The 13,187-nt window shown below is 37.6% G+C and overlaps 3 protein-coding genes across 3 annotated transcripts; 2 read left to right on the forward strand and 1 right to left on the reverse strand.

The window, feature by feature from the left end:
- The first annotated feature begins 809 nt into the window (after positions 1–809).
- On the forward strand, positions 810–6,282 carry LOC117792639 (uncharacterized N-acetyltransferase DDB_G0290199). Its single transcript, XM_034632852.1, has 2 exons — positions 810–1,091; positions 6,193–6,282. Exons 1-2 carry the CDS (start codon positions 810–812, stop codon positions 6,280–6,282), a joined length of 372 nt encoding a protein of 123 aa, XP_034488743.1.
- A 1,175-nt stretch (positions 6,283–7,457) lies between these two features.
- LOC117793038 (O-phosphoseryl-tRNA(Sec) selenium transferase) lies at positions 7,458–9,607 on the forward strand. The gene is made up of 4 exons (XM_034633409.1): positions 7,458–7,656; positions 7,720–7,849; positions 7,903–8,928; positions 8,980–9,607. Exons 1-4 carry the CDS (start codon positions 7,543–7,545, stop codon positions 9,114–9,116), a joined length of 1,407 nt encoding a protein of 468 aa, XP_034489300.1. The 5' UTR covers positions 7,458–7,542; the 3' UTR covers positions 9,117–9,607.
- LOC117793036 (trichohyalin) lies at positions 9,402–12,916 on the reverse strand. The gene is made up of 3 exons (XM_034633404.1): positions 12,574–12,916; positions 10,619–12,505; positions 9,402–10,562 (listed from the first exon to the last, which is right to left on the reverse strand). Exons 1-3 carry the CDS (start codon positions 12,688–12,690, stop codon positions 9,603–9,605), a joined length of 2,964 nt encoding a protein of 987 aa, XP_034489295.1. The 5' UTR covers positions 12,691–12,916; the 3' UTR covers positions 9,402–9,602.
- Positions 12,917–13,187: the final 271 nt, after the last annotated feature.

The following is a 13,187-nucleotide window of genomic DNA, read 5'->3' on the forward strand; positions in this document are numbered from 1 at the left end:
GTGTAGTCATCTCATATTAATACATATAAAAATACAAAAGATCATGTGAAATTAACTGTCCGCCTACACAACCTCCATTTTAGTTAACTAGATTCCAAGATATTTCTGTTGTTTTAACCACAAAAGAAATATCAATCAAGGTTGGCAAGGCAACGACAAGAACAGAAGCAAAATCAGCTGCCCAACTAACCCAATTGCAGTGCAACTTGCCATTAACATTGAGTGAGGGAAGTAATAATGTTTATTGTTGATAGAGGACATGAGAAATTACCTGTCCCCTTGCCTAACGTTGATTTGATTAGCCTGTTCAAGGGATGTGCATGCACCTGTCGATTCAAAGACATTCCTGCTGCCTTAACCACAAAAGAAATATCAATCCTGGTTGGGCAGACAACGACAAGAACAGAAGGAAAAGCAGACACCCAAGTAACCACATTGCAGGGCCACTTGACATTGACATTGAGTGTAGTGCAGTAACAAGTACTGGGGCAGTTTAAAGAGAGCGATAGCTTCTAGTTTGCTCTCTTCGCCTTGCTTGCTTCTATATAAGGGAGCATCAGCTTGAAGCAGAGTGCACTTGCAAACGAAACTTGAAACGATACGCACGCATAGTTGGAAAGCAGTTTGACGCACGCGGCAGAGCGAAATGCTGACATAAAATACGCTGCAGCCAAGGGAGCAACAACAAATTTAAAGTTTAAAAGTTCAGTCAGTTTCCGATTCGTGAATCATTTTCATGCTCAATCAGCGAAATAAAAATATATATAAAATTAAAAAATTAGATTAGCATCTTCATCATAATTAAGACAATGTTTTGGTCGGCAGTTGCCTCCTCCACGGTTTCATCGTCTGCCTCGGACGCGTCCGTGGCAATGGCCAGTGCTGCTCCCACTTATCAGCAGATGCACAGAAAGCCAACCCGCCCCATTTCCAACAATTGGCAGCATAGCAATGCAGCGTTTAAAGCGCGACGCCACGAACAGCAGCAGAAGCAGAAGCAGAAACAGCAACGAATACAGGAACAAATCCAACAGCAGGAGCACGAAAAGGAACAACAACGTCAAAATCAAAAACAACACGCAGCAACCAAAGTGTGTAGAAAGAAAGATAATCCCATAAGAGATAGTAAAATTTTCAAAGTTTTTACATCCTGCAAATGCGTGCAAAAATAAATAAAACAATAACATGAAACATAAAAACAAGAACAAACAAAATATTAATATTACAAACTATTAATAAATTATAACTAATAACGATAAAGTGTTTCGCTTAAAAGTGCATTGAAAAATATTTTTGGATAAATTTTGATTTACAAGTTTAGAAATTTTTACAAGATTGAAATAATATTTATAGACAATTTAATATATTAAACGAAATAAAAAGGAAAAAAATTAAATATTTTCGCTGAATATTTAAAATTGAACTTAAGATTGAGAGATGCACGACACAGAAGGTAAGCAATTATTGTCAGAATCAAAATATTAGAATAGAATAAGATACCTTTTATTTGAGATTTAATTCTGACAACTAAAGATTTTGCAATTCTAAGCACACTTTTATAAATTGATTTCAAGTAAACATATCTTTAATTTTTCATTTTTATTTTGATCTCACAATAATGAGTTTCAATACAATGGATTTTTTCCCTGTAATGAACCAATCTCATTCTCATGGGTTTTGATTTAATTTGTTGAATTTGTTCAAATTATCTTTTGTTACGCATTCTAAAAATACTGTTCTTCAAAGAAAACGAAAACATCATTGGCAGGTCCCCTAATGTTGAATGTAACAATGGGAATGGCTACTGTCGATGTAACTCGACTGTGTAAGACCTCTTATTTTAATTCATTCTATTCAATTTCATAAATGTATGTAATATTTCTTGAAGAATATTCCACAAAGGTGAGCTTTTGATTGACTTTTAAGCATAAATTAAAAATTTAGAACATTAACAAACCTAGTAGGCCCTTTGGACTTTAAGTACTTGGTATAATAAAAAGAAAAAGTCCGATTATTTTACCAGTTTGCTATCTTCAGTGAACGTATTGTGACATTCGCAGTAAGCTAGCATTTCACTTGAAATGGTTTAATACAATAAATGGGAAAATATAGTCACAATTTCGAATGAATTGATTTTCAAGTCATGTGCGTGTCACAGTAGAAAGACTTATTTAGAATTTATAAAACTCTCAATGCTTTTTAAAAATGAGTTTGCAATGTAAACTTTGCATGCTCTACTCAGAATCACTAATTTACTATTTAAATACATACGAACATAAAGAACGCTGTAATTTCTTAATATAATTGCAGTCTCGCTGATTTTAACGCACTTTCTCTCATATCTTTTTTCATCCACCAGATATACGTAACAATTCATTTAATTATGTATTTTGAAACATCAGGAAATTTTACGATAATCAACAATGCATTCTTGCGAAACATAATGAACGAAACGACAAGTGCCTTTCAGTTTTCAGTTCAACTTTCATAAAGCAGATTAGATGCCTGTTACAATTAGCATGCATGTTATGCATTGAAAATTTCGCAAAATCAAGCAGAAATTTTTCCCTTGAATCCATATTTTGATGTATCAAAGATGAACTCTCGAGATATTTTATTTTTCATGCAACATTTGTAATGAATTCATGGAATACTGAAGGCAGATAACGTTTCTATGACGTTTAAAGAATAAAGGATTATTAAATTATACTTCATGCGCATTTCGCCTGAATATTCAAACTTAAAAATAGAAATGAACAAACGTTTTAATAAAGCTTTCTGGTTAGAAATAAGCAGATAAATTAACAACCACCTTCACCTTGAGGCGACCAACTTCTCAAATATACCCAGTACAAAGGCACAAGTACCACAATTCAGTATTTATCATTATTTTGAGGATAGTCCGCCATTTCACAGCTGTCTTTCAGAAAAAAATGGCCGACTGGCTAAACAAACAAACACTTACGCCCAGACACCAATTCAATGGAAAGTTTGATGAATATTCTAGGTAATAAAAGGAAGCGTGTATTTGCATCTAACTCTGTAAATCTATCAACCGTTTCAATCCTGTGTGAGTCTCGCCAATTCTGATTAACATGCCAGAACCAATATACAGCAACACGTTGCCTTATTTTGTACTTTATTTTGACCAGTTTTATCTCTCTTTGGTATTGGCAATAAAGAAATATGAGGAAAAAAATTGTCATAATTCCCATTCATTAGTCTAGATTGGTGTGTGCGAGTATGACAATGCTGAGCCCATGTGTAAGTGCTTTACATAACTGCATTTGCGCTTTAATGTCCTTTTTGCTTAGTCCAATCAACAACCGACACAATTCATTAACATATTAGATATCAATTCTTTTATCGTTATGTGGTCTCTCTGATAAAATGCAATGTAAGTCTTAACAATTTTCTTAAATTTTTATTTAAAAAAGTGCTTTTGTAATATGAAAAAATTTCAATGACATTCAATCACTGTGTAAAATGGAAATTGAATACAAAAATAAAGTGACATTTGTCAGCACGTAATATTTGGCACAAAAATAAATTCATTAACTCAGTTAAAATTAAACCCCTATACGCCCACTTGTATGTATTGCCCAATGTTGGTGTTCACTTCTTTAAAGTTAATGTTACTGTAAACAATAAGCACACAAACATGAAAATAAAGCTACGTGTTGTAAATGTCATTTAAGCGCACACATACTGGAAGCATTCAGACGGCAAGCAAGCAGTCAGATACGCACACACGCAAGCAGTGCAAACGCAAAATTCCGTTTCCACAACTTTAGGAAAGTTATACAGTAGGCAACAAAAATCGAAACCAAAACCGAAAGCAATATTTGAAAATAAACTGAAAATCGGATTTGGTTCCGGTACGTCCCGAAAAAAAAATTATTCGTTCTTAAAGTGCGGACGTTCAAGAAAAAAGAAGTCGTTTCTCGACTTTTGCCTTTTCATTCCCTTCACCGAAGTGAAAAAAATTCTAGAAATTACAAAAAATTCGAGAATATTATAGCATGTATTTCTTACAATAAGTTAAAGCAAATAAAAGAAAATAATCAACTTATATAAATAATTGGGAGAAATACAACGCATAACTACGAAAAACGATTTTCTTAGCAATTTTACAGTTTCCAAGAAGATGGAAATATGGCTCTATTATTTTACAAGAGTACAATTATGTTAAAAAGGGGTCTTCATTTAAAATGAGAACAAGAATTCTGATTTCATAACATTAAAAGCTGAAAGCGGCTTTATTGATGTTAGCTAAAGATCAAATAAATTATAAAGTTTAAATTTAATTATTTAACAAAATAAATCACTTCTTTATTTATTATTATTAATTTGTTTGTTAATAACACTTAAACAGGGTTTATAAAATTTCCACTTACAAGAAATACTTCTATTGAAAACTAATAGCGATTCCACCTTGTTGGAAAATGTATTTTTTACTGCCGGAAACCGAAACTAAATAATGTGCTTTAAGAGTCTATTAAAAAAAAATAACTTTTTGCATAACATTTCTGTCTCTTATAATTTCTAGTAACCATATTAATATACACGACGAGTTACCCAAAAAAGAAGATTACTTGGTACCGCACCTGCCAGGTAATGACGTGTCGCGACTGTTCCGTTGCCAGTGTTCAGAATCTGCATCATCAATACCTACAACATATCCAGGCGATCAGGAACCTCGACTTTCAGAACCATCATGAAGAACTGTGGCTTCTGTCGACGCAGTCACCAGATTTTAAACTTATTTCAATTAACAGCAAATCATAAATTTTATACAAATTTAACCATCTCTTCTGGTCATTTCAGATACACCTTGTCATTATTCACTAGTTGTGCATCACTAAAAGAAAATTTTGATAGGCATTTTACAATATGCAAACAACAACAACAAAATTTTGATGGAAACAGATTTTTAATCCTTATTCAATACCAAAATGTACCATTTAGAGACGTTTAATACCATTTAAAAATATTTTTTTTCTAAAATTTTCTTATGTTCTCTTAACTTACTTGAATACTTAGGTTTCATTTTTTAATGTGATTGACGAACAACATTAAAAAGACTTGGCAGTCTGCTAAACTGGCAAATATACTTAAGAAAAATGTTTATTGAATGTATGTAAAAAATGTGAATGTAATTTTCACTATAAATAAGACTTGTTGTTTAACAATTACTAAATCAAAATGTACAACAAATATTTCGATTTAAGCCAATTTGCAATAAAAATTTTTCAAAATTGTGAATAATAAAACAAGTATATAACTTAACTTAAGCAAATTTGGCTAAACAGAAACTACTCTTGCAAACAAATCTTATTTAATTAATCAATGAGATTAATTAAGATGAGATTATTTTTAAAAAAAAACCAAATAAAAAAGGGATGTATTTGGCTGTAAAAACTATATATTTAACTATTTATCTGCATTCAGAAACTCTTCAATGACAGAAAAATAACAAATCACAATATACTATCGATTTACTAATTGACTTAACAAAAACTTCAGATATCCATAAAAAAAAAACACATATTGTAATGTCTATTTTTAAGTAAACATTGTTCATTTTAATAAATATAGTTTTATTTGGATTTAATGTTAGGATTCTAAGAAATATATTATTGAATACAAATAGCGTTGTGATTTTGTGGTGAAAGTACATGAATTTACTTAAAGGGATGCTCCCTCTCTATGATGTTTTTAATGTTAAGTGATTCATTTTCTCTAAATATTTATATATGTACGTGTATTTACGAGTTTTACAATACCAAGTGTATTTATTGTATGTGTCCATTAAAGCAACAAGTAAAATATCCGCTGTACTGGCGAATTGCATAAAGAATTTTGAAAAACAAATGTTAATATGTTATACATGTACCAGAAGTCCGAATATTGATGTCTATCTTTTTTTAAACAAATTGTTAATAAATTTTTAATGGCATCACTGAATAGACAAAACTGATTTAATTAGCCGGAACTAGCCACATGTTAGTATATGTGTATCAAACGCGCATACCGTGAACTCTTCACAGGAAATTTGGCTACACAAAAGGATTCCACGGAGTGGCCTTCATTTGTGACATGCAACCGTCGACATGTTGAGCCCTGTCATCCGAACATAATATAATAATCTAGTTCATTAAGAAGAGAACATGATCCAATTTGTTAATGTAGCTGGACATAGCCTTTGACAAGGGCAGTAAACTGCACGAGCAGTTTCTGGGCGACAAAAGAACAAAATTGATATTTTATCAACTTGTCTGAAATCTTGCAATTTGCATAGTATTACTTGCAGCATATGTTGTATTTTGCATTGATTGTTAAATTGTTTCCAATGCTTCCTAAGCCTGCGTATACAAGAGCCTTACTGTTCAAAACGTCCGTCTATACTCGGTTGTAACTGAGAATAGGATAATGTCATGTCATTTAGAATATAATGTCTGAATGCCTGAAGCATATAACTGCATGCATACAATTATTTCTTGAATAACTTCATAGCTTATTATATTATGACTTCGATCAGTGACTTTGATACTTACCGTTATTTACTTTGCACATTTTATATATGTATCTGCCCTATCTTATATTTCTCGTCGTTACTAATTCTAGACTCCATCAACAAAAAAACTAGGCTGTCCCAGTGACCTACAATTTAATCGTGGAGCTCAATAAGTGAGTCGAATGACGCTCGCCTTAGTTTGAAGAGCTTTTACAGACATATTTTTTAATTGTACTCAAACTATTTACTTTACAGATAAGAGAGCTGCAGCTAAAGAGAACAACACAACTGTTGCCAAATTCACCAAAGAGCACATCTCTTGAATCTGAGTGGCTTGGAGTGAAAATTTAATTGCCCTCGTGTATGCAACAGTTTGGTGAACAGTGAAACAAAAACTATTGGAAATTCAAGCACAGTTCCAGTTTCAAATACAATTGTCTGCATATAACTAAGAGATAATGTCAAATTGAAAATATAGTATGTTCGATATGATATGATAGAGTTTAAGATTTATTTTATATTATTTTATTTATTAAGCTTAACTATCGATAGCTGTTGACACGTTGTTTACTTCTACGGTGGAAAAATGCCGCTACTTTGAAATCAATTGCAGTGGGCAGTTTATTGTCAATAGCAATGACCCCAAAATGAGAACAGAGAGGGGAGAGAGAAAAAGGAGCAGATGATGTTTGAATAGGAACTAATACATTTTAAATTAAAGGTTACATTCTAAAGCCGTTGTTCTGCAATTGAACTATTATTAAAGATGCTAAGAAAAATATTTTTGCATTTTCTTTTGTAGCTTTGTATTTGCGCGCCTTTTTTAAGTCGTTACCAGAGTAGCCCTCAATTTGTCGATAGCTTAAACCATCGATGTAGAATATATCGAAGAATGCGTACTGTGTTTTGGAGCCCTGCAATCAGCTGTTTGTTCAGACCACCAGCTGTTGACGAAACTGAAATTTAACTCAAATCAGTGCGCAAAATTAGTTTTGCTACCTCGAATCTATTCTGCGCGCTGCGAAATGAGTTTTGATGGCATAAATATTCCACAAAAGCTGGTGCCCGGCAACTATTTGCAGCTTGGATTGGCTGCGCAGCGCCAGACCCAACGCAATTTCAAAGAATTGCTTGAAAAGGTAAATATATAGAGAATAGTAAACACAGATAAGAATAACTTACTTTGTTTATTACTGGTGCAGCGAAAATTGCCGGAGAATGGCTGGAAAGAGGAGGAGATTGAAGCCCTGGTCCATCAGTTGGCCGCACTGGACAGCAACAATTTTGGGCATAATGTTGGTCTGGGGGAGAGGGAGGCTCGCATAGCTTGCAGTAAGCAAGTTTAATTAATTAAGTAAACTGTCTAATTTGAGTTCGATCTCTAGAACTTGTTGCGCGGCGTCATTACAACTTTGGACATGGCATCGGTCGGTCCGGAGACCTACTAGAATCACAGCCCAAAGCCGCCGGTTCCACACTGATGGCCAATTTGACAAACGCCTTGCTTCTGGACCTAATACAAACTATAGGCATGCGTACATGTCGTGGGTGCTTTCTGGTGCCAATGGCAACCGGTATGACACTGACCTTGTGCCTGCTAGCACTGCACAAGCAGCGACCCAAGGCAAAATATGTGCTCTGGTCCCGTATTGATCAGAAATCCTGCTTCAAGGCCATTACTGCCGCCGGTCTGCAGCCAGTTATCATCAACAACTTGGTTCTGACAGAGGAGCAATCATTAGTCACGGATAGCGACAGATTTCTGCAGCATATCAATAAACTGGGACCTGATAACATACTCTGCCTGTATACTACCACAAGCTGCTTCGCCCCGCGCAATAGCGACGACATAGTTGAGATAGCGAAGCTGGCCAAGCTCATGGCATTGCCGCATCTAGTGAATAATGCCTATGGACTACAGTGCAATTCAATTACAACTCAACTGGATCGGGCACAGCGCGTTGGACGCATTGATTATATTGTGCAAAGCACAGACAAGAATCTGCTAGTGCCTGTGGGTGGTGCTATCGTGGCCAGCCGTGATGAGGAATCGCTAAAGCATTTGGCAAGCAGCTATGCGGGTCGTGCTAGCAGCTCCCAGACCCTAGATGTATTTATGACGCTTCTCTCGCTGGGACACAAGGGATACCTAAATTTGCTTGAGGAGCGCCGCAACAATTTTCAATATCTCAAGCTGCGACTTCAACAGTTTGCAGCAATGCACCGCGAAGTGGTTCCTCAGTGCCAAAATAATAGCATATCTCTCGCTCTGACACTGAGTTCACTAAGCGTCACGCCTGGAAGTCGCAGTGTTACTGAACTGGGCGCAATGCTGCACACACGCGGTATCTCCGGCGTGCGAGTGGTGCCCGTGGGTCAGACAAAGTCCATCGATGGTTATGAATTCAAAAGTAGGTAATCCAATACTTACGATATGCCTACTAATTAATTTGTATTTACAGATTTTGGTTCGCATCGCGATCAGCTAAATGTGCCTTATTTAACCGTTGCAGCATCGCTGGGAGTCACTGGATCGGAGATCGACAAGTTCTTTGAAGTCCTGGACAAATGCTGGACACAGTTCACTAAACTTAGCTAGTGCATTCCCCAAAAAATCCCTACAAAACACAAAAATTCAATTTAATTTAGAATTATCTTGGCATAAAGTAAGACCCGAAAGTAAACACGAAAACAACTTTAACTCATTTTAATGTATAAAATAATTAACTTTATAAAATTTGTTGTTTAATTTTGTTAACCGCATTTAGTCGAAAGCTAAGATAAATACTTAAATATATATTTAGTTCCTGCTTGCAAGGATTCCACTACAATGTGCGAGCGAGAGCCTTAACCCTTTGTCCAGAAGACAATATCAATATGAAAGTTAACAGAATCATCATGATTTAATAATTTGGAAACCAATCATCCCATTATTTTAATCAGTACAATTTTGAGTAGAAAAAGATGTACTGACAACACTAGTTGGAATACATCGATATGGAATAAATCTATTCATGTGCATATAAAACAATTGTATAAGTAGTTATGAATTATGTATAAACAATTGACTAAACATAGATTATAATTAACGATTGCAGGGTTCATTTTCCTTATCATTGTCTTTGCGCTTTTCTTGATTCTCTAGCTCGCGGCTTTTGCGCTGGAAATGCTTTTGCATTGTTGCCTCAATTTTGGTGAGGGAGTTATGATATTCCTGCTTGATTCGGTCATACTCTCGCTTCATGTGCGCATCCTTATCCTCGGCGTATATCTTGTAATTCTGCGCAGTTCGCTTGGCGCTTTGGTAACGCTGTTGGACGGCTTGCAGCGCCTCCTCGTGGGCTTCGCGCAGTGTTTGAACCTGGTTGCGCCAATGCTCTTCCACCTCTTCGATGGATTGTTTCTGTTTGTCCCATTCGGCCATTACAGTCTTCATGGAACGACGCTCTGATTCGATGCTCGCATGCTGTTCATCCATTTCTCGGATCAAGTCGTTAATCCGTTGACTCTTCGCTTGCAGCTCGTTGCGGCACTTTTGCAGCATTTGTTTGTGTTTCTCATCCTTCTCGCCCAGCAGCTCCTGCATTTGTTCCCGTTCAGCGAGTATCGTTTGCTTCAGCAGCTCCACCTCCGTTTGGCGTTGCTGTAAGTCCCGACAGACCAATTGATACTCCCGATGGAGACACAAGCTTCGCTCCTCCGACTGCTGCATTCGCGTTGTATAGCGTTTCAACTCGGCGGCAAATAACTTGGCCATCTCATCCCGAACCCGTTGTTCGATTTGCTTGATCCGCGCTTGGCTAATCTCTGGCGATGCTGGTGAGGCTCCAACATGAGCACCATCACCAGCTCCGTCAGAGGTACAGGCCGACTGCTTAATGGGACTGAAATGCTCTTGGAGTTCTGCCTGTTCCTGTACCTCCTTCATCTTCACCTCCAACTCCAGCTTGAGTGTCTTTGATTGCTCCAGTTCACTTGTCAGCTCGTCCAATTTCTTGGACTGCATCGAGTTTAAATTCTGCAACTTAAGCACTTGGATTTCCATCTGTAAGTTATATTTAAATTTAAAGAGAATCTTCATAGTCAACGCTCTCTACTTACCTTGGTGATCTCAGCCAACTGATCACCGCATTTGCTGCAATTGTTGGAACCTTCTTTGGCTTTGGTCTTGGCCAACTCTTCTTCGTTCTTCTGGCGCTCCCATTTTTCGCGCGCAGTTTCCAGCTCTCGCTCGTGTTGAAGCTTCTCCGTGGCGAGTATCTTCGCTAGCTCCTGTGACTTGAGCTCTGCCAGCTGCAGATTCCGCTGGAGTTGGGACAAATGTTGACGCTGCTCCTGCAGCTCCTTAATGGTATCCGTTTCCGACAACTTACGTAGCTGATAATTTAGACTCTCCTTGTCGTTGGAAATGTCCGAATATAATTTTTTCAAGCGGTCCACCTCACCCTGTGCATCCTTTAGCAATATCTTGTGCCGCTCCAGCTCCAGACGCAAGGTATCAGCGGTGGAACGCACACGTAGTTCACGATTGTCATCGATGAGTTGATTATGTTTGCGCTTTAGATTCTCGTGTTCCTGCTGCAGTTCATCCAAATCCAATTGCACTTGTTTAAGATGCTTGTCGAGTTTCTGATGTTCAACAGCTTGGTCTTGCGTTTTCTGACGCAGTGCATCACGTTCGGCTATCACTGTGTCCAATTCACTTTGCAGCTTCGAAGTGCTCAGAGATGAATTGTGCTGGCGTTCTTCCAATTGCTCCTGCAACACCTTAAACCGATTCTCCAAACGCATCTTCTCATCCCTCAATGTTTCCAACTGCACCAACATTTTGTTCTCCGCTTCCCGCAGCTTGCGTAATTCGTTAGTGCGATCTTCCAACTGTTTCTCCAACTTGCGCACCTCCTCCCGTTTGCTCTTCATCATGGCAAACGTGCGATAGAAATCCTGCTTGAACTTGGACATACGTTCAGCTGGATTTAATGGAGTGCTCCCTGACAGATGTGACGGCAGACGATTGGGTGTCTCTGATTCAGACTGATGCTGTTGTATAAGTGTATCCATTAAATCCATTTCGGCTGTGGTGCCATTCAGACGATCCGTCAGCTCTGCAATTGTCTGCTCCATCTGGGCAATCTGTCCATGCAGATCGACAATGCATTGCTTCTGACGTGTGCACTCAGTCTCATAGTTTTGTTTGACCGCCAGCTGATTGGAGCGACGCTGCGCAACATCCAATGCCTCATTTAGCTCATTTATCTTTTGGGCCTTCTCCAAGAGCATGTTCTCATGGCTCTTATGCAAGGCATTGTATCGCATATGCATTTGATCCAGTTCCTGTTGCTTTTTGTCTAGTTGATCAGAGATTTGACTTAACTGGCGCTGACTGAGTTCGGTTTGAGCACTATGATGATCCTCCAGCTGCTTCACCCGTAATTCAACATTGCGATCGTCTCGTCTATGCTTATCCCGCTCCACCATGTCATATTTACGCTGTACATCGTCCAGAACGGTTTGAACCGTCTCCAGCTTACCAACTAGTTGTGTGTTCTCTGTTTCCAGTGCCTTCTTTTCACCGCGAAGCTTCTCTATATTATTGTCCAGATTCGAGCACTTCTCCTTGCTCTCCACGAGCAGTTCATGGGTGTGCTGTTTCTCCAGCCGAGCCCGCTCCAGCTCAGCCTCTGCCATGCTCAAACGCTTTTGCAACTCATGGGCTTTCGTGCGGGCATCCGACGCCAGCTTGTTGATATTGTTAAGCTCATGCGTCTTGGACTCCAGTAACATTTTAAGCTTATGCATGTCGCTGGCATTCACGTAGTCCAATTGTTGTTGCGGCTGCTGTTGCAGCTGCTGCTGTTCCGACAGCGCGGGCAGAAGGGGCAGAGGCGGCGGCAGTATGTTCGACGGAAAATTTGTTGTCGAGTCAACTGTGCTCTCGTCCTCGTCGTCTTCCAAATCATCAAAAGCATTTTCCAATAAATTCCCCAGCTGCAATAATTTGTGTTTTTTTGTTCACATTAACCATTCTTGCGTTAATTTAAATGTCAAGCACTTACCTCCGCTTCGCGGCGTTTTTGATCTTGCAGCGCTTCCTCCTCTTCCTGTCGCTCCAGTGTTGAATTGACCTTCATTGTCTCGGCGCCTTGGAACAGGCTGACGCCCGGTGTATTCATTTTCGTTATTTTCTATCAATTGATTTAAATTTGAATTCAAGCTAATTGCGCAGTCGCTTCTTTTTTTATTTGAAGTCTGGTATGCTGCTCACTACTATGCCTGCGATTATTTGAGTATGCTGCTCACGACACCAAAAAAACTCTTTTAACAAAATTGTGACAACATACTACATTTGTTAGGTATAAACAACATTTTAAAGTTTGATATTGAAATGGAATTTCAGCGCAAACATTGTTAACAATAATTTTACTATGATCGCGTGCTAATCGTGCGAATTCCAGAAAACAAATACCGATAGTTTGTACGTCTGGTAGCCTTTTAATTAAAAAAAAATAGGATCGTAAAAAATAGGTTATTTTCAAAAACTATATTTTTGAGTATTTCCTTTATTTTAAAATTGTTTTTTTTTTTTGCAAATTTATGTCAAATGTTGTAGTTTATTGCAAAACTATTGCTCAATGCACTAGACATAAGTACTCATTTGATTCCGATTAAT

The sequence above is a fragment of the Drosophila innubila genome (genome assembly GCF_004354385.1).
Source record: "Drosophila innubila isolate TH190305 chromosome 3R unlocalized genomic scaffold, UK_Dinn_1.0 2_E_3R, whole genome shotgun sequence".
NCBI classification, from domain to species: domain Eukaryota; kingdom Metazoa; phylum Arthropoda; class Insecta; order Diptera; family Drosophilidae; genus Drosophila; species Drosophila innubila.